Source organism: Centruroides sculpturatus, unplaced genomic scaffold (assembly GCF_000671375.1).
Source record: "Centruroides sculpturatus isolate CEXI.00-Female unplaced genomic scaffold, Cexi_2.0 scaffold1920, whole genome shotgun sequence".
Taxonomy (NCBI): Eukaryota; Metazoa; Arthropoda; class Arachnida; order Scorpiones; family Buthidae; genus Centruroides; species Centruroides sculpturatus.
The window spans coordinates 66-20,935 of record NW_019386275.1 but is presented as its reverse complement, the minus strand read 5'-3'; the positions used below and the strand labels follow the sequence as shown (position 1 = coordinate 20,935).

Genomic DNA, 20,870 nt, shown 5'->3' with positions numbered 1-20,870 from the left:
TCGTCGATGTTAAGCCTAGCGTAAACTTTTTAAAATAACAATCGTGGCTATTGTATCGTTAAAAATGATTTCTTTATGTTTTACAGACGAAATATATGCATTAAAAAATATAAAAACAAATAAAAATTACACTTTAGGCCGACTGGAATCCTTTCGGATAACCGACGTTTCAGATAGCCGACTTTCGGATAAACGACGCTCTACTGTACATGAATATACAACCGAATAAGGTTAATGTATTTTGATATTTTTAATAAATATTTTAATCAAAATCTTAGAAAATCTTAATTTTTTTCTACTGAAGTTATAAAAATAGCTGTAATTAATGATAAAAATTTAGAAATTAATTCATTTTTAACGTTGAGAATAATCACTATCGACCTAAATAATTTTTTTTAACGTCTGAATAGAAATTTTTTCCCTTGCCAGATTTTAATAACCTTTGAACTTTTATTTTAGATATTTTAGATAAATCACATAACTTGATAATTTAAATTTTGATCAATTATTAATCAAATATATCAGTTAAATCTTTGTAATAGCACTATCATAATTTATATCGAGCAAGTTAATAATATATAAATAAAGTGAAATTCTCGTATAATCCATTAACTAATTATTTTAAATGAATTTATTTATAATAAAATAAAAAAAAAACAATTTTTATTACATATAATTTATTTAGAGCAAATTTATATATATATTTATTACTCATTTAAATGATAGAGAATTACAGATAAACGAGAATTGTTATTGTTAGAACGAAAATATATTTTTTAATATCATTAACAGATAAAGATAAAAAAAAAAGTTGATTAATTGTTTATTTTACATTTAAATTAAAATATTTAAAAATAAATAAGTTATAAAAATATAATCGACGTTAATATGCCACTTTATTTTCCTTATTTTAAATTTTTTTTTACAAATTTCAGATGTTTTGTTTCTTGAAATATCTGTAGAACGTAGACATGATGTTTCAGAGAATAAAATGATATTCTTTTACTCTTTCTGTTCTGTAGACACTAAGAGCAGTGGCGTGTTATCCTTTGGGCAATAAAGAATAATTGCCTAGGACCAACAGGAGTCCCCAAATCAATTTTTTATAAAAAAAAAAATAATATTTTCCTCAAGTCAGTCCTGTTTTTATTTTCTTAAAATTTGAATTTAAAAAAAAATCAATTTTTAATTTACAACATAAAACTTTTGTCTTGGTTTATTAATTTTAATAAAAAAAAATTTAAAATAAAACAAAAAATTTACATTGCAGTTACTTTAAAAATTCCATATAAATCATTGAATACTGGTATACTGTAAATGATAAACAGAGACTAAATTGTTATATACAAATAATTAGTCACAAAGTACATGAGAAGTATTTTAAATTCGTGTCTAAAGATTAATTACAAATTCGTGTTAAAATTGAATCATTATAAAAATAAAAATTTGTATAAAAAGTGTTTAGTCGTTAATAAAATGTAAGGATATTCTTGGATTTGTATTATCGTTCACCTAGCAACTAAGATAATACTGATAAATTACCCTCGTTCCGCCACAATTAAGCTTTTTCTGTCTATGTCATACAATATTTAGAAGGTATGCGTAACCCTCAGAACATAAAACAAACATCCTGGAAATAATTATAAAAGTATTTAGAATATAGCATAAGTATCCTTTTAAAAAAAATGAAGATCTTTGTGATAATGTTATTGTTTATTTTCGGCGTAAACAGCGATGATTCAAGTAAGTTTTAAAATTTTTTAATAATCATGTAGCTTATAAAATTCATTGAATTAATGACATATGTGTTATAATTCTAATAGTTTAAATTTGTAAGCACTTTATGTTGGCCTTTCTTTATTACTAGACTTATTACACCGTCATTCGATACAAGACCAGCCTTAGAAAATTATTTTCAAAAAGAATACATTTCGGACCTAAGTCCCTCATCAGCTTTTTATAATGCACAGTCCCTCATCAGCTTTTTATAATGCACAGTAACTATACAGTATTTAGGAAATAAAACATACAAGTTAGATTATGTTAACAGTAAAAATTTAAGGTTGTAATTCAACTTACATATTTATGGAATAGATACCACACATTTATGAAATGTAAATGATTCCCTTCCAGTCCCAGCAAATGCATAGCATAACCTTCTTCGGGACACTCGGGACTTAGTCTCCATTTGTGAAGCCACATCGGACCTCTGATAAACGTGGTACACCACTGCGTGGACAATTACACAAACTTCCCGTTTCTTCGAAACGTCGTACTAGGGAAACCAATCTGGCAGGAGTGATTAGATCTGAACCTTTCTTCATTCTCTTCTATGTCCTAAACCTTCGTAAAGTTTTGGCCCACGATTCGTGGCTGAGATAAAACAACTTCACCAATAGTGATTTATCCACCAACGTCAACATCATAATGAAAACCATATGTCAGTGCCAATAACAGGAAAATTCAGAAATGAGCTGTTAATTGTAAATCCTGAATTTTATAAGACTCAGATTTGCACAATTCCAGTGATTTTTCTTGCGTTCAGTGCTCTATATCGACAAAAATTTGAACTAAAATAGAGCGTCAATTATCGTAATCAATTGGGGACTGGGGTTGTTCGGAAAACCGATTTTTCGGATAACCGATTATGTACGAAAAGATATATTAACCTATATCCCATGTTGAAATGCATTCAAATTCTGACACGTCCTTAACTACCCTCTCATGTTCCAGTGCTAATAAAACATGCACACCAACAAAAGTAATATTGGAGTATCGCAAGACATAGCCAAAGCTTGCCGCGCCACAGCACTAGCGAAAATTTAAATTTGCGGACTGGAAACCCCGCGTTTCTTTATGCAGTAAGAGTGTAGCAAAATGACGTCACGAGCAGTGTTGGCCAATTAGAAACCAGTTTCAGTGTGTTCGCTGTAAAGCGCTTCTCGAGCGCTGCATAATGAAACGCGGGAAAAGCTTCAGTTAATTGACGTTTCGGTTGATCGATATTTAAATCGACTGGTGTCCCGTTAAGCACAAAGTACCGAATAAAGTTTTTTTCAGACATTTTTATTTTTAATTAACTAATTATCTAGTAAGTTCATTATTATATATTTCATATTGAAAAGTACTTGTGAAAGCCTTCAAATTAGTAATGCCCAACAGTGACCAAGCGGTCTCCGTTCGTACTCTGAACACTAGGAGTTTGGTCGTGGGTTCGCGCTGCGCTCAGACTGGCTGGCCACGTGGAGTTTTCTGGGTTTTCTCCACGTCTGTAACGCCTAAATAGGTGCGAATTTCCCGTAAAAAGACCTGTCGGAAGGCATCCCCCCTAGGCAGATCGCCCAAGTGTTGCGTTGTCATAACTTAACAAACAAACCAATACTATTTGCATAATTTTAACTTCCAGAAATTTATATCATCCTCTCAAACTAAAAATAAAACATTTTTAAAAACTATTGAAAAATTTCCGTAAATGTTTATTAAAAGATATATCAGCTTGATTTTATGTAAATGTTAAGACATCATGAATTTACAGTAATACTTTCCACTTAAAAAGTCGTAATGCAAAAAATATCTCAAAATACTCGTAAATATTTGAATGTTATCAGTAATAATAAGCCAAAGTTTATTGTTTTAATTATCATTAAACTCTGTTTCTGACAATGCTTTCCAACATAGTGTGAAAAGTTAAAGATGTCAAAAATAGAAAGTTTATAAAATAGAAAATTCAAATTTTATTACTATTTTTCTCATTATGTTATAGTTATGGTTAAATCAATATAAAAATATTAATAAAATTTAAAATCAAATTTTTCAGTTTTTAAAGATTTGAAATCATATTATGAATTTAGAGAAGATTTTGAAAGAGGTAAAATTATTTAATAATATACATGGTTTTATTTTAACAAATTAAATTAATATGTTTTCATATTCTAGACACTGAATTATTCAATTTTACTTTGGCAAGACCAGTATTAAGGACATATTTCGATCCAACAAATTTTCCATTCAAGATTAAACCAATAAAAGAATCTATTCAATTCAGTTTCATTTTAAATGAAAATTTTGATTATTCAGTAAATATTTATATTTTAATTCTGAATTTAATAATGCACATTGTTATCATAAATTGTATATTCAGTAACTGTATTATAAATTTGCAGATTACCACCACTTATGATTTTAAAATAGTAGCTCAAGAAGGTGAAGAGGTAAGGAAATTCTGATAATTGATAGAAGATTATGAAGATTAATTTTTCAAAAATGATTTTGTTTAATGTTTTTCTGAACATATCCAAGGATATAATTCCATAATGCTTCTGACGTTTTGATATTTATTTTATTAATTTTAATATTGAAATGAGAAACATTACATTTATACATGAATATTTTAATTTTCTTAGCAAGACTATGCAATAAATTTATTTGTTTTATATTGAAAAATATTCATAATAATCAACCAAAATAATATCTTTTTTTGGTCTGACATTTACTTGTTTTTATTTTGGCAAAAGTATGTTGTTATTGATTTTTAATTTTTATTTCCTACTTCAATTCTTGATGCAAAAATGAAATTTATATTTCACTAACAAGAACTGTTTAATTATATATCACTGTGTATTGTAATTGTTTTTAAAGTTACAATTTTTTTACTTTTACAAAAATTTGTGTTTAATTTTAATTTTATAATTGCTTTAAAATTTTTAAAGTTTTTAGCATATTTAAACTTAAAATTTTTTTTAAGTTTAAATATGGATGGAAGAAAGAAAAGAAAAGATGATAATGTCATATGTTTAATGAAAGATAGGCCATAATATACTTCTTTATATGATCAACTAGCTTTTGCCCGCGGCTTCGCTCGCGTTAAGAAGTATTATTATTAAATAGGTATAGTTTTTGCGGCTTTACTTTTGTTTAGCGTGTGTAAAAAATTAGGGCCTACAAAACTTCTTTGTACACAATATTCTTAACTAATCTGTCATTAGGCGCTAAAACTATCAAGCTATTGGGTGAACTTTCTCGTGAGCAAGCAACATAAAACTGTCCATGAGAGAACATTCTTCAACTTCTCCATTAACGTTCAGATTTTCTTTAGCCATTTTAAAAAAGTCTAACCGACAAAATTTTAAAAAAGTCTAACCGACAAAACCTATACTTAAACCAAACGAAAACAAAACAAATGCCAAATACAAAGCAGAGTCTATAACCAAAACTATTAAACCGAAACAAAGCAAATGCAATCCAAAATATGCCAAAAAAAGAACAGCCAAAATCGTCAAATATAATCCGCTAGAAATATTTAGGTATAGTATATACTATTAGATACGGCGGCCACTCATCATCGGGTATATGTAACTCTGAAAACACAACGATAGCGCATTTCAAAATACTACTAACGCCATCTATTGTCAACATTTAGAACTAAAAATTATTTTGTTCGTCTTATTTCATTCGTTCCATTAGGTACTGATAGGTTCAAACTAATACATTTACATCCTCTATCATCCCTTATTTTATCCCCATGGGGGTTGAATTTATCAAAATCCTATTTAAGCGGACGTCTTCATCATAGTAGCTCCAATCTTTAATTTCAGTTCAATCAGTCGAAAATCTAAGAAGATTTATACAAACTTTCATCCCCTATTTTATCCCCTTAGGGGTGGAATTTATCAAAATCCTTTCTTAGGGGATGCCTACGTCATAGTAGCTTTATGCATGCAAAGTCTCAGCCCGATCGGTTTAAAATTGACAAAGTTTCATACAAACTTTCATCCCCTATTTTATCCCCTTGGGGGTAGAATTGATCAAAATCCTTTCTTAGCGGATGCCTACGTCATAACATCTACCTGCATGCCAAATTTCAGCCCGATCCGTCCAGTGGTTTGGGCTGTGCGTTGATAGATCACTATGTCAGTCACCTTTGAGTTTTATATATATAGATGTTCAAAAGATAAAATTGTGTGTCTTATTTGTAACACTGTTGCTGTGTCCAAGGAATATAATTTACTTGTGTAGTCTTAAAACAAAACATGTTCAATGTTCTCCCAAGTTAAAGAAAAGCAATATTTAGAAAAATTTGAATCATTATGTTCTAATTTATGTTCCCAATGAGGGGTTGTTGAGCTGCCATCATTGCTGGTGACTTTTTGTATGAGATATTGCTATTACTATTCTATTGTAAATCATATAGTTTTTTTTATTTTTATTTGATTTAACTTGTCACGTTCTGTTGTCTTACTGTGTTGTTTTGTGTTACTACAAGTTTTATCTTTTGGATATGTTTCCACATACTCCCCTGAAGGGTTAAAGCAGAGCCAAGAGATTTATATTTCCAATAAGACTGGCAAAGTCAGAAAATGAAGCCTTAACCTTGGTTAGCTCCAAAATTGATTATGTGTTGGCAAAATGAGAAAAACTTTTACTGATAGCAATATTATTAAAAGTGTTTGATGGAAGAGATGAGTTAGTGAGTCATGACCAGAAGAAACAAATTTTTTAAAATCATAAGTCTTGTACTGTACCGAAAAAAGTTGCTTGTTGGATTAAAGATATTGGAAGTAACATTGTCCAACAAATTGCAAGCAAAGTACAATGATTCAGTCAGTATTCTCTTGTACTATATGAATCAAGTAATGTTTTTTGACACCTTGTAGCCCTTAGTATTACTTTCTCACCTGTTATATATAACAGAGGGAAAGTACAGTAATCAGTCAAAAAATTATCCTCTAAGATTTTTACATCTTTGGACTTAGGACACCTTGAAACATCAAGAAATGCAAAAAAATTCAGATGTAATTTCTGTGTATGGATATTAGTGTGTATGGGGGGCATGATTTTCTTCAACCTCTTTGAAGCTTAATAACTCATGTGCTTTTTTGTCGAAAATTTCTGAAATTTTGCAGGAATGTTTGTTTATTAGAGGGAATTAACACTATTAAATTTTGATGGTTAAAGGTCGAGTGGATGGGGAGATAATGGGGGGTGACCCCCATTATCTCCCATGTATCTCCAGTAGGGTCAGACTTAATGATGATTTTACTCATTATTAGCATTTACAATTGTTTATAAAACTCATTCCTACTCCAGAATTAAGCTTTTTGCCATTTTATAATAGTTAAAAATATAAAAAGGTGAAAAAAAATAAAATATGAAATAAAAATATAAAATATGATAACACATGGTGCCATCAAAATTTTAAATGTTGCTGGGAAAGTTTAGCGACTCATTGCTAGTTTTTTTTCTTTTTTTGTGTGGCATTGATGAGGAGTTTAATGTCACAAAGGAATTAGCCACTCTTTATATAATGCGTGACACTATAAACAGGAGAGGATATCTTCAAAGAAATACAAAAAAATGCTGGCATAATATAACCCTGAACTGGAATTAACTGCAATGCATGACAGTTAATAGAGGGGAAAAATATATCTAATACTAAGATGGGTTTGGCTGGTCAAATCACAAAAGCTTGAGTTTGCAGGAGTATCAAAACTCATGTTTCCTCACTCTATTATCCACCAACAGTACTTTGTGAAAAACATGTTAATATATTCTGTGTCTTGAAACCTGTTGTTTCCGTGGTAAATTTCCAAAACTACTGATAATAATACCCATGTTCACATAAAGTTTTTGTTTACAATGATTTATATTATCATTTTCCAAGATTTATATTATCTTCATAATTTGAAGTTTAGACTATTTACAAAAAGTCAAAAATAACTTTTGAGTCCATCTTTATCCCTTATACACTACCACAGAAGTAACAGCATTTTTTTTTTTTTTTTTTAAGACTGTTACTTCTGTGGTAGTGTATAAGGGATAAAGATGGACTCAAAAGTTATTTTTGACTTTTTGTAAATAGTCTAAACTTCAAATTATGAAGATAATATAAATCTTGGAAAATGATAATATAAATCATTGTAAACAAAAACTTTATGTGAACATGGGTATTATTATCAGTAGTTTTGGAAATTTACCACAGAAACAACAGGTTTCAAGACACAGAATATATTAACATGTTTTTCACAAAGTACTGTTGGTGGATAATAGAGTGAGGAAACATGAGTTTTGATACTCCTGCAAACTCAAGCTTTTGTGATTTGACCAGCCAAACCCATCTTAGTATTAGATATATTTTTCCCCTCTATTAANTGACAAAGTTTCATACAAACTTTCATCCCCTATTTTATCCCCTTGGGGGTAGAATTGATCAAAATCCTTTCTTAGCGGATGCCTACGTCATAACATCTACCTGCATGCCAAATTTCAGCCCGATCCGTCCAGTGGTTTGGGCTGTGCGTTGATAGATCACTATGTCAGTCACCTTTGAGTTTTATATATATAGATGTTCAAAAGATAAAATTGTGTGTCTTATTTGTAACACTGTTGCTGTGTCCAAGGAATATAATTTACTTGTGTAGTCTTAAAACAAAACATGTTCAATGTTCTCCCAAGTTAAAGAAAAGCAATATTTAGAAAAATTTGAATCATTATGTTCTAATTTATGTTCCCAATGAGGGGTTGTTGAGCTGCCATCATTGCTGGTGACTTTTTGTATGAGATATTGCTATTACTATTCTATTGTAAATCATATAGTTTTTTTTATTTTTATTTGATTTAACTTGTCACGTTCTGTTGTCTTACTGTGTTGTTTTGTGTTACTACAAGTTTTATCTTTTGGATATGTTTCCACATACTCCCCTGAAGGGTTAAAGCAGAGCCAAGAGATTTATATTTCCAATAAGACTGGCAAAGTCAGAAAATGAAGCCTTAACCTTGGTTAGCTCCAAAATTGATTATGTGTTGGCAAAATGAGAAAAACTTTTACTGATAGCAATATTATTAAAAGTGTTTGATGGAAGAGATGAGTTAGTGAGTCATGACCAGAAGAAACAAATTTTTTAAAATCATAAGTCTTGTACTGTACCGAAAAAAGTTGCTTGTTGGATTAAAGATATTGGAAGTAACATTGTCCAACAAATTGCAAGCAAAGTACAATGATTCAGTCAGTATTCTCTTGTACTATATGAATCAAGTAATGTTTTTTGACACCTTGTAGCCCTTAGTATTACTTTCTCACCTGTTATATATAACAGAGGGAAAGTACAGTAATCAGTCAAAAAATTATCCTCTAAGATTTTTACATCTTTGGACTTAGGACACCTTGAAACATCAAGAAATGCAAAAAAATTCAGATGTAATTTCTGTGTATGGATATTAGTGTGTATGGGGGGCATGATTTTCTTCAACCTCTTTGAAGCTTAATAACTCATGTGCTTTTTTGTCGAAAATTTCTGAAATTTTGCAGGAATGTTTGTTTATTAGAGGGAATTAACACTATTAAATTTTGATGGTTAAAGGTCGAGTGGATGGGGAGATAATGGGGGGTGACCCCCATTATCTCCCATGTATCTCCAGTAGGGTCAGACTTAATGATGATTTTACTCATTATTAGCATTTACAATTGTTTATAAAACTCATTCCTACTCCAGAATTAAGCTTTTTGCCATTTTATAATAGTTAAAAATATAAAAAGGTGAAAAAAAATAAAATATGAAATAAAAATATAAAATATGATAACACATGGTGCCATCAAAATTTTAAATGTTGCTGGGAAAGTTTAGCGACTCATTGCTAGTTTTTTTTCTTTTTTTGTGTGGCATTGATGAGGAGTTTAATGTCACAAAGGAATTNGTGTTCATTTCTTTGAAGATGGTATGAAGCTGTCATCAAGATAGCTTAATTAATAGTGTAATAACCTGTCTTATCTTATCATCATTTGTATTGCGAGTCTATAAAATCTTTAATAGCAATTCTTCTTGTTTTTAGTTAATCTGTTTCAGATAATGGTGTATCTAAAATTGAAACATGATACATATAAATGAAATAATATATAAGTTACTATACTCTAATATTGTAATTATAATGTTATAATAAAAATTGCTTGTAAAGAGATTATCTTTAATTTTTGTTTGGTGTCTTCAGGTATTTTCCACGTAAATTTTTCTAATTTTGAATTTAACTAACTTGAATGTTTTGACTTCCAACAAATAAAAAATTTTCTAAAATGCTGAATTAAAATATTATAGAAAAACTAAATTAAGCATGTAGTTATTAAATATTCGCATTTCTTTTTGAACTCGCCTATTTACAAAATATGTAGTCTAATGTTAATATATGTTGGCATATACCAGTTTTACGGTTCACATTGGCTCTGAATCAATATTTTAATTTTTACGAAGAATTAACAACACATTTAAAGATTATTAAGTACTAACTTTCGATTCTGATATATTCTTTGCGCATTTGCAATACAAAACTGAACATTTTGCCTTAATTACAGTTAATTAAACTCAGTTAAATTGATTTTCTTCTATTATAGTCAACTAAGTCTATCTTACAATTTTTGTAATAACTCAGGATGTATTTCTTCATAATTCGAAGTTTAGACTATTTACAAAAAGTCAAAATAGAGCCAGAAGTAGTTTAAAAAGGTATAGAGGGCCAGAAGCAGTTTAAAAAGGTGGATAAAAATGAAAAGTGTGAAGAATTTCTTTGTGTTTTTAATTATAAAAGTGTCAGAAACCTACAATGAAAGGCTGACACTTGATCTTTTTTAACCTTGTGAGATTTTTTACCAATTTTTACCTGTGTTTAAGAAGAGATCTTCAAAGCATTTTTTTAAGACTGTTACTTCTGTGTTAGTATATAAGAGATAAAGATGGACTCAAAAGTTATTTTTGACTTTTTGTAAATAGTCTAAACTTCAAATTATGAAGAAAATACATCCTGAGTTATCACAAAAATTGTAACTATATGCAAATAATGTTAGATACTCGTAACTACCACTAGAGGGCTAGAAGCAGTTTAAAAAGGTGGATAGAAATGATAGTGTGAAGAATTTCTTTGTGTTTTTAATTGTAAAAGTGTCAGAAACCTACAATGAAAGGCTGACACTTGATCTTTTTTAACCTTGTGAGATTTTTTACCAATTTTTACCTGTGTTTAAGAAGAGTTCTTCAAAGCATTTTTTTAAGACTGTTACTTCTGTGGTAGTGTATAAGGGATAAAGATGGACTCAAAAGTTATTTTTGACTTTTTGTAAATAGTCTAAACTTCAAATTATGAAGAAAATACATCCTGAGTTATCTCAAAAATTGTATTTATATTATCATATTCCAAGATATTTTCCTTTTTCTAACTTACCCTATATACAGTGGGGGATCGGTTAACGAACATAATCTGTTCCAAGACTTTGTTCGCTATCCAAATTGTTCGTTAACTGATTATCAATTTACCATAAAAATACACATATATGCAGTCTTGCATTTTTTATTAGTTATGTTTTTTTGTTTGTGGGGGTTAAATAATCTGTCTAATGTTGATTGCTTTTCTCTCTTCTTCAGGATTTTCAGAATTAATAGCATTGTAATTGTAGAGATCCCCAAGCCTATTAACCTCAACCTGGTTTGTGTGCCATTCTAAGACCGTTGATCTGACATCCCCCACTTCTTCAAAAGATCTTTAATTAATAGCAGATATTGACATTAATCCTCTTTTTCATAATAAAACATATTTTGCCGAGTTTCTTAGTGTTCTTCATTCAAGAGTTCTTGGCGTTCTTCTGTCATTAGATTCGTTTCAGTTTCCATTATGAGCTCTTTATTTCTTAGATGTGATATTTGTTACTCCTTTAGCTGTTTGTTTTCTTAATTATACTGTATCTTTCTTAGATAAGATTGAACAGCACCCTACTATAGATTTGTTCAAGCCATACTGCCCAGCAACATCAGACATCTTCTGCCCACTCTCTACCATTGCTATTATACTCTCACCTTTCGAAAATAAAAGCCGATGCAAAACTTAATGAGTGCCCGCCTGACAGTCTGTCAAATACTATAAAAGAATTGTTTGTCAGAAAAATAAAAGGCTGGAACTACAAGGAAGTATTTCAAAGTTCGAGGAATACTATCTGATCGGTATATATCGGGTTGAGCGTCGACATTGACATCTCCCGCGCTCCAAAAAGTCACCTGAAGACAAAGGTAAATCAATCGGTATTTGCTATTTCCATCGCTTCTTTTTATGTTTGTTCAGTGAAGTGTTCGTTGTCCGATCATAAAAATCTTTCGTGAAAGTGTTCGTTATCTGATCACCCACTGTATATCATTCCTTTGAAAAAGCTCTGTTTGGAAATGCTAAATTTTAAAGGAATGACAAGAAAACTTTAAAGTAAAGATTGAATGAACATTAGAAAGACACTATTAGCATTATAAAGAAGTATTTTAAGTAATTTAAATTTAATATATTTAATCTTTTATATTGAACAGTGGTTGGCAACCTAAGGCATGCATGCCAAACATGGCACAAGGGACAATTTTCAGTGGTACGATGATTGAATAGAAATGTATCTATAGTAAAAGTTATATTTTAATTATTAATTACACATTTAAATGGAAACCATAGTTCAGTGTAACACTATGACGTAGGTTTGACACAGCACTGCTGAGAGGTTGCTAACCCCTGATATAGAATATAATCTGAAGACACTTTAAATAATAAAAGCAAAAGTATTTATTAGTTTTTCGAGTTTGTTTATGTTGAAGTGAATATATGCCTCAGGTATTCAGAATTTTTGTTTTAAAATTTTAATACAATACAAGAAAAAAGTCAGTTAATGTTAATGTTTTTTTGATAATTCTAATATTCAATTGTATATTATAACTATATTTTAAAATAAACTTATATTCATTTCAGAATTATTATAGTAAAGCAGTTAAAATTGTAGTCATAAAAGTAAATAAGTATAAACCATATTTTCTTCAATATAATGATACTATAAATTTAGAAGAGGTGAGTTAAATTTAAAAATCTGTAATCTGAAATATTTTATTTAAATTATATGAAAAAACACAAACCTTTCAAATATAGGAAAAAATTCATGGTGAAGTTTTAAGTATATTGGCCAAAGATGATGACAAAAAAGATTTTATTAAATGTTATATTGAAGTAAGTAGTGAATTAAGTTTTTATATAAGTTACTGATATTAAAATTTTAATTAAAAAACAAACTTAAATAATTTAAAATTTATGTTTTTATAGAACATTGACAAACTAGACAGTAAGTTCTCACTACTGGAAATGCCATTAAGTAAAGATGAAAGGCCTCTTAATAATGTCACTCTGAAAAATATAGAAAAATTAGATTATGAATCAATGACTTCTTATAGAATTGTGATAATAGTCAAGGTGAGTATAAATATAAATACAGGTATCCTGCATATGACATGATACTTCTACAACATGATTTGAAAATTGGGGATATCCCCTGTACAATACGACTTCCAGTTTCACTCTAAAAGAGTTTTGGAAATCCTCCATACAAAATTTCATAAGTTTTGTGTAAATTTTGTAATTCAATATTTTTTTCTTTGAGTAAGCATGTGTATTGTCTCAAATTTGCCCATGGATTTTAGAATATTGAAATTTTCAAATTATTTTGTGCTTTAATGAAAACTGATAGGACAAGGAAGAAAAAATTGCACTAACTTTTCTATCAGCTAGGTGTCGTCGTTGCTTTCAGATTTTAGTCCTTAAGACCAGTGCTGCTATTTCTAGGGTAATTTCTCTTTTCTAGGGTAATTTGAACCTTGGGGTAATGTTTAGGGTAGTCTTATATTTAGGGTAAATCTAGGATAAAAATGCGCTGTGATCTGATACTATTACCCATCATGCCACAAGTTTCCCCGAAAAAAGTTTTAGCCTAAAACCGTATTGTTTTCTCCTATAACTAGAGGGTTTTAGGATAGGAAAACAGAAGCAAATTGGTGGTTTCATTTGAACCTTCAAAACAAATTTTAAAACGCAAATATATATGTAAAGAAGTAAAACAGTGAGGCAATTTTTGAGAGGAGACTATGTCTGGAGACTCAGGGCTCGACTGCGCACCGTTTTCTAAGGAAAAGAGAAAAATGATCACTAACCGATGACAGTAGCGTAGCGTAGTGGGGGCAGCAGGGGCAGACCGCCCTAGGCAGCACTTTTTAGGGGGCGGCAAAATTTCACAATAAATAATAATAATATCTTGTAAGAATTTGAACCATTTTATTTCATATTTTCGTCCACTTACGACACGGACCGATTGAAAAGAGCATGGAATAGTGTTACCATTCATCCGGATAGTCCGGGAATCGACTCGCCGTTCGGGGATATTGTGCACAACCTGTTGACCTTTTTTTTTTTTTTTTTTTTTTTTTTTTTTTTAGGGGGCGGCAAAATTTCACAATAAATAATAATAATATCTTGTAAGAATTTGAACCATTTTATTTCATATTTTCGTCCACTTACGACACGGACCGATTGAAAAGAGCATGGAATAGTGTTACCATTCATCCGGATAGTCCGGGAATCGACTCGCCGTTCGGGGATATTGTGCACAACCTGTTGACCTTTTTTTTTTTTTTTTTTTTTTTTTTTTTTTTTTTTTTTTTTTTTTTTTTTTTTTTTTTTTTTTTTTTTTTTTTTTTTTTTTTTTTTTTTTTTTTTTTTTTTTTTTTTTTTTTTTTTTTTTTTTTTTTTTTTTTTTTTTTTTTTTTTTTTTTTTTTTTTTTTTTTTTTTTTTTTTTTTTTTTTTTTTTTTTTTTTTTTTTTTTTTTTTTTTTTTTTTTTTTTTTTTTTTTTTTTTTTTTTTTTTTTTTTTTTTTTTTTTTTTTTTTTTTTTTTTTTTTTTTTTTTTTTTTTTTTTTTTTTTTTTTTTTTTTTTTTTTTTTTTTTTTTTTTTTTTTTTTTTTTTTTTTTTTTTTTTTTTTTTTTTTTTTTTTTTTTTTTTTTTTTTTTTTTTTTTTTTTTTTTTTTNCGAACAAACGAATACGAATGGACCCTAGACCAGGGGTCGGCAACCTGCGGCTCGCGAGCCACATGCGGCTCTTTGGATGTGAAACTGCGGCTCTGTAGTTCCATACGCAAATGTTATTTATTTTATCAAAAAAAAAAACATTTAAAAATCGTTCTGAATCGATTAACGAGGATTAGGCACTGATTCTATCTCTCAGCCACTTGTACTCGCTTTTCACTGCACCCCTCCCCCGTGACACGCGTCGTCACTGTCGTCAGTCCGTCGAAGCTCTCGAATGACGCCGTCGTCGGATGTTACTATTATCTAATTTGTTGTGAAAAACACTACTTATATATGAATAAATAGATTAGTTTTTTTATCACAAAACTTTATTTATGCGAGTACTATTTATTGTTGGCAAAAAAAAATTTGTGGCTCTTTAAAAACTTTGAAATTTTGTAAATTGTAATTTTGGCTCTTCCGACTCAAAAGGTTGCCGACCCCTGCCCTAGACCATTGCTGACTGATTGCCCCTGGAAGTCGGCTTCTTATAGAAACACAGCTTCCCTATCATCAAATGTCACGGCACGCCACTGGTTACTCCTATCCAAGTCTCCCTAATCGCTAACTGTAACTGATTTAGAATCGGCATGCACTGCACGTTATTCTTCTAATTGCAAAATGACATATGCATGCGTCAGGAACTTCTATTTGAACAAACCTCACCTGCCATCTGGATCAGCTATTTTAATAAGGTGGCAACACTAGCACAGAATTTTTCATTATTTATTCTGTGAGTGACGAAACTGAATTTTAGTCTTTTAAATTGAGATACCTAAATAAGGGAGGTGAAATTTTCTTCCGCCCCGGGCAGCTGACACCCACGCTACGCCACTGACCAATGAGGAAAAGCCAACACCAGTACTCAAGGTCCTGGCGTAGTTTACGGCTGGCTTTGTTGCCGCCATGGTTATGACGGGTTGCGTTGTCACAGGCCTGTTCTTGGCTATGATAAGCAAGAAGATATTTGTACCTGAATTGTTCTGATGTTACTCTCATCATTTCAGCATCCAGAATACACACGTAACGTGTGTTACATGTTTGTCAAAATTCGATTTTGCAATGTCCACATTTCGGATTTCCCAACGAGCAACGCGTGCGCAAATCTCGCACTAGCGTGTTCAGATAAGATACACATGTTGAAAGCGAATTAATTAAAATTAAGTTTATACAGTAGTTGCATTCATTAGACTTGTGGATATATTTTATGATTATTTAAAGACCAGACGAGATTTTTCTTATTTGTCAAATTGCGATTACCAAATTAAACATCAATTATCTCCATGTGAGGAAACTGGGATATATGATATCTATATATACCGCCTAGTCGGTTACGGTTCGGTAAGAAACGCTCACTGAGTCTTAGGATGATTTAATTCTATGTTGATCAATGATCATAAAATCCTGATATACGTCAGGACCAGACACCAGATAGGGATGAAATTCACGCCATATCACATGTTTAAAAATTATATAAGATATCTCTAATAAAGGAAGGCTTCAAATTTAGCGAGTGGGGGAGACGCGAGGGTAAGTCGATAGGATGTCAAAAGAAAACAAAAAAGTAGACGGATTAACAAGTAAATATTTAACGAAATAAATCTAACTACATATAAGAAGATATGGGCATTATCTCTAGCTATATCTTATCATTTATATGAGAGAGTTTACAATATTGATTATATCAAAATACCTCTATAGGATAAAAAATATCTTCTTTCAACTATATCCATTCGATAATATGGGGACATATGAAAGCACAAATAAATAAATTATTGCATTTACTTTAATATGTGCCTATTAGTATGGCGTTCCTCGTAGTATGTGCCACAAGTTTGGCGCGAATCACGTATTTATACTAAAATTCTCCTCCAATGGAGATTAAAAATTCGGAACATCTGATGGGATGTCAAGATGGTTCTTTTGGTTAGTCAACTATTTAGTCATAAGAGAGATAAAGAGCTCTCTTAGGAACTAACTTTCAAAAAAGCTTCTTGACCTCCTCGATTTTTTAAAATTTTACAAAAATTATTAATTAAAAATCTTTTAGAGGAAGTGGGTAGTCAATACAGAGATGTTTTTTTACATACCTTGGCACGTTGGCTTAGCAGGGGAAGAGTTCTGGAAAGGTTTTTTTATTTGCGAAAAGAAATAATGCTGTTTTTACAGCAAAATAATAAAATTTACAGTGAACTGCAAAATGATGAATGGTGGTGTATTGTAGCATTTTTTTGTGTGACATTACAGAGAAGCTTAACAGTCTCAATACTGGTTTACAGGGTGAAAATAAAGTAATTTCACAGATGGCGAATAAAATATTTGCCTTCAAAAAAAATTAAACATTTATTACCAAGAAAAACAAAACAAAATACTGCGAAATTTTCCAACCATAACATAAGCTAAACAAGATGATCTTAATATTTCTCCGGAAAACTATACAATTTTTTTCAAATTATTTAACCGTACTATCTGAGGAATTTAAACATCAATTTCACGATATAAGAAAAATAAAATATATAAATAAAATATATAATGAATAATATATATTATTTATTTTTATATATTATATATGTTCTTGCTCATTGAAAATCCCTGGCTCTTAGAACTGGCAATAATATCAGAACTGGTTGATATACAGTAGACCCCCTATAAAACGGGTTCATATAATACGGATTCGTATATAACAGCAAAAAAATTGCGACCATATTCGTATAAACACGCTAAAAGAGACTTGTATGATACGGTAAAGCGTCATCGCTGACTTGTGTCGCGACAGGATTGGTCGAATCTAGACCAATAGCAGATATTGCACAAACTGTTGAGTTTAAACGAGCAGCAGACCTACTAAAAACCATTTATTATTTAACAGCCATAAAAATTTATTTATATTAATGATGTCTCCAAACTTCAGCAAATTTTTCGCAGAAAAATAATTTATCAGGAAACACACACCTGCCGTTCGATGCACCGTTCCACGACGAAAACAAGCTTAAGCAATGGCGTCGTCAAACGGTGCACACTCGGTAAGTAATCCTACAATTTTTTGTTTATAGCATAGTTTATATGGATTATTCCCAAAAAATTATACGTGTTTTGGAAATGTTGAGTCAAATTAGTCTAGAATCGATTAATTTTATGGAAGAAAACCTTTCAAACAGCCGTAGTTTGTAAACTGCATACGTGCCGGGCTGTGATTGGCTCATGTATTTAAGGACTCGTACAACATGAATTTCATAAAACACGGAGCGTATCTACCGTGTTATAGGGGGGTCTACTGTATTGGCATGTAATTACGCAGAGCTATTTGATGAATTTATTGAGATGAAGAATAATACACACCTGAAAGCTATTTTTAAAGAACAGAGAACGGAAAATAATTACGTTGACTTCTGGAAAATAGTGCCCAAACAATATAAGACTGTAAAAAAAGGTGCTCAAATTTTACTTATGTTGTTCGCATCAATGTATCTATGTGAAACATCATACTCAAAAATAAAATATGCAAAGAACATATATAGAAACCGGCTTACTGGTTCACACTTGAATGCCATTTTACGAGTAGCATGCAACAGTTACAAGCCCGATTTAAATGAAATTGTGAAAAAATGTTAGCAATGTCAACAGTGAACAGTCACACTAATTTTCTAGGATGAGTGAGAAATTATGTACGTTTTTTATTATAATCGTTATGTTGCGGCCCGTGTGTAATAGCTATCATCTGTATGTGGCCCAAAAAAAAAGAGGTTGAGGATGGTGGATCTAACTCCATTCTCAAGATTAAGGAAAGACAAACAACAGACGACAGTGGGAATTTATAGGTCTACAATTTTTTCAAATCTCAGCCCAATAAATATGATTATGTTATTTTAAATGTTTTTAATTATTGTTTAGAATAATTATAATTTTAATTAATTAAGCATTAATTTATTCAATTTATGCAGTTTATTTTATGCTGTATTTAATAGCTATTTTATACTGTTAATTTTATGATTTAATAATGTAAAAATTGATATTATAAAGGTTGAAATTTTATAAATAAGTAATTATCATTATTGTTACAGGATAATCAACATGAAGAACGTGATATGAAACTAGAAGGAACTGAATTTTCAAATAAAGCAATTATATATATCAACATTGTTGATATAGATGATCAAAACCCAACTTTTATTAAAGATTGTGGTGTACAAAGGATAAGAGAGCATTCTGTGAGTAATATTAAGTATTTTATTACTTTTTGATCTCCATTTAAATTTTAAAATCTGTTTATTTAGTATGGTACTGTGGCTGTTGTCCATGCTATTGATGGAGATCGTGGCATTAATAATCCTATTCAATACAGCATTGATGAAAGTAATACAATATTGTCTTTTTATTAAATAATGTAAACAGTAAATTTATGTTTTTATTAATTTTATTTATTTTAATAAAGATTTGCAATCTTCATATTTTGGAATAAGAAAANATTTTGAAATTTTTGTTGTAAATTTTAATCTGAGAAATTTGATTTAGAATTATGAAGAAAGACTAGTAAGCTGCAACTTTATATCTAATGCATATTACTACCATTATTTTTTGAACACTGAGCAAGTGACTTCAATTTTATCACCAATTGGTTCAGCAGTGTTACTCTGAGTTTAAATTCTAGCAAATTGAATTTCTCTCACTTCTTGTTGCATATGTTGCAAATTTGTTTGAACTATTAAATGTGCATATTGTGATTTCAGGTGTATATTAACTCTGCTTAATATGTTGTTATTTTTCTGAGCAAAGCTAGGCACTTCAGTTAGTATAACTGAATTGATACTGAATAATTCAATTTACCGTATTTACTAGAATATAAGATGATCTCGCATATAGGACGAGGTGTGACTTTCAAGATCAAAATAAAGAAAATTAGATTTATTAATACAATTCTAATATTATTTCGTTTAATAACAAATAAAATATCAAATGCACTTAAATGCACACATTGTCTCGCAAAAATTACTGGCATTTTAAACTTCATGAAAAATCTTGTAAAATCGACAACATAATTTATGCATGTAAAGCTGGACAGTCGGGAACCTTTTTTGCCAATTCTTAACGGTCGAATTCACTCATTGTTGATTACACTTATGAGTTTCTTCTAATTATGATTTGCAAATAATAATCTATTTTCAGGTGGGAATGAATTAAAACGTATATTGGGCTCCCGTGTAATTTTGAATTCAATTCAAAAGCTTTGCTTTTCCTATTGCAATTCATCTTTACACCTGACAATACACAAGAACGAGTCAAATGACCCAGATAAAATACCGTATATTTGCACAGATAAGACGATAGTTGAATCATAAAAAAAGACCCCCAAAATCTGGGGACATTTTTTGGTAAAAAAATAGATTGAAATTTATATAAATTAAAATCATTATAAAATAAAAGAAATCACTTACTAATGTATTTAAATAGCCCTTATGACATTTTGTGAATAGTCAACATCATTACCCGATTGTCTGAATTAGTGTGAATGTTTGCAACAATCGCAAGACAATGCTGCCAGATGCAAGAAAATAAAATTTGAAGTTCTTTCAAAAAATCATGAATGGGACATAATTCTGTATACGCTATACAGTATTATTATCCAGATGACGATCTCTGATTTAAACTAAATTCAAGGGCAGTTGATAATTTGGAGGTTGTCTTATAGGACAAAAAAATGCTAAACCTATAAAAGTTCGATGAAAATTTATATCTCGTCTTATCTGCACAAATGTACGGTACTTTTGTTTTTAAACACCATAGGGTAAGCATCCGGTAAAAATTAATTAGTCACAAAAATTATTACAAAACGCAAAAACTTCTTTGCTCACGAGTATAGGACAACCTCGGTTTTTGAAGCAGTGAAAAATGGAAAAATCTCATCCTATATGCGAGTAAATACGGTATTAGCTGTGAATAATTAAATTTTATCCTTATATTATATTTTCAGATACTACATTAT

The 20,870-nt window shown here is 30.1% G+C and overlaps 1 protein-coding gene across 1 annotated transcript; it reads left to right on the top strand.

Moving 5' to 3' along the window:
• Positions 1–1,483: 1,483 nt before the first annotated feature.
• LOC111614361 (cadherin-23-like) lies at positions 1,484–19,372 on the top strand (the record flags this gene model as incomplete). Its single annotated transcript, XM_023355736.1, has 10 exons — positions 1,484–1,743; positions 3,818–3,868; positions 3,937–4,076; positions 4,164–4,211; positions 12,754–12,849; positions 12,928–13,005; positions 13,099–13,245; positions 18,952–19,098; positions 19,165–19,243; positions 19,323–19,372. Coding segments are annotated over exons 1-10 (894 nt in total), but the record flags the coding sequence as incomplete, so codon positions are not given.
• Between the last annotated feature and the right edge of the window lie 1,498 nt (positions 19,373–20,870).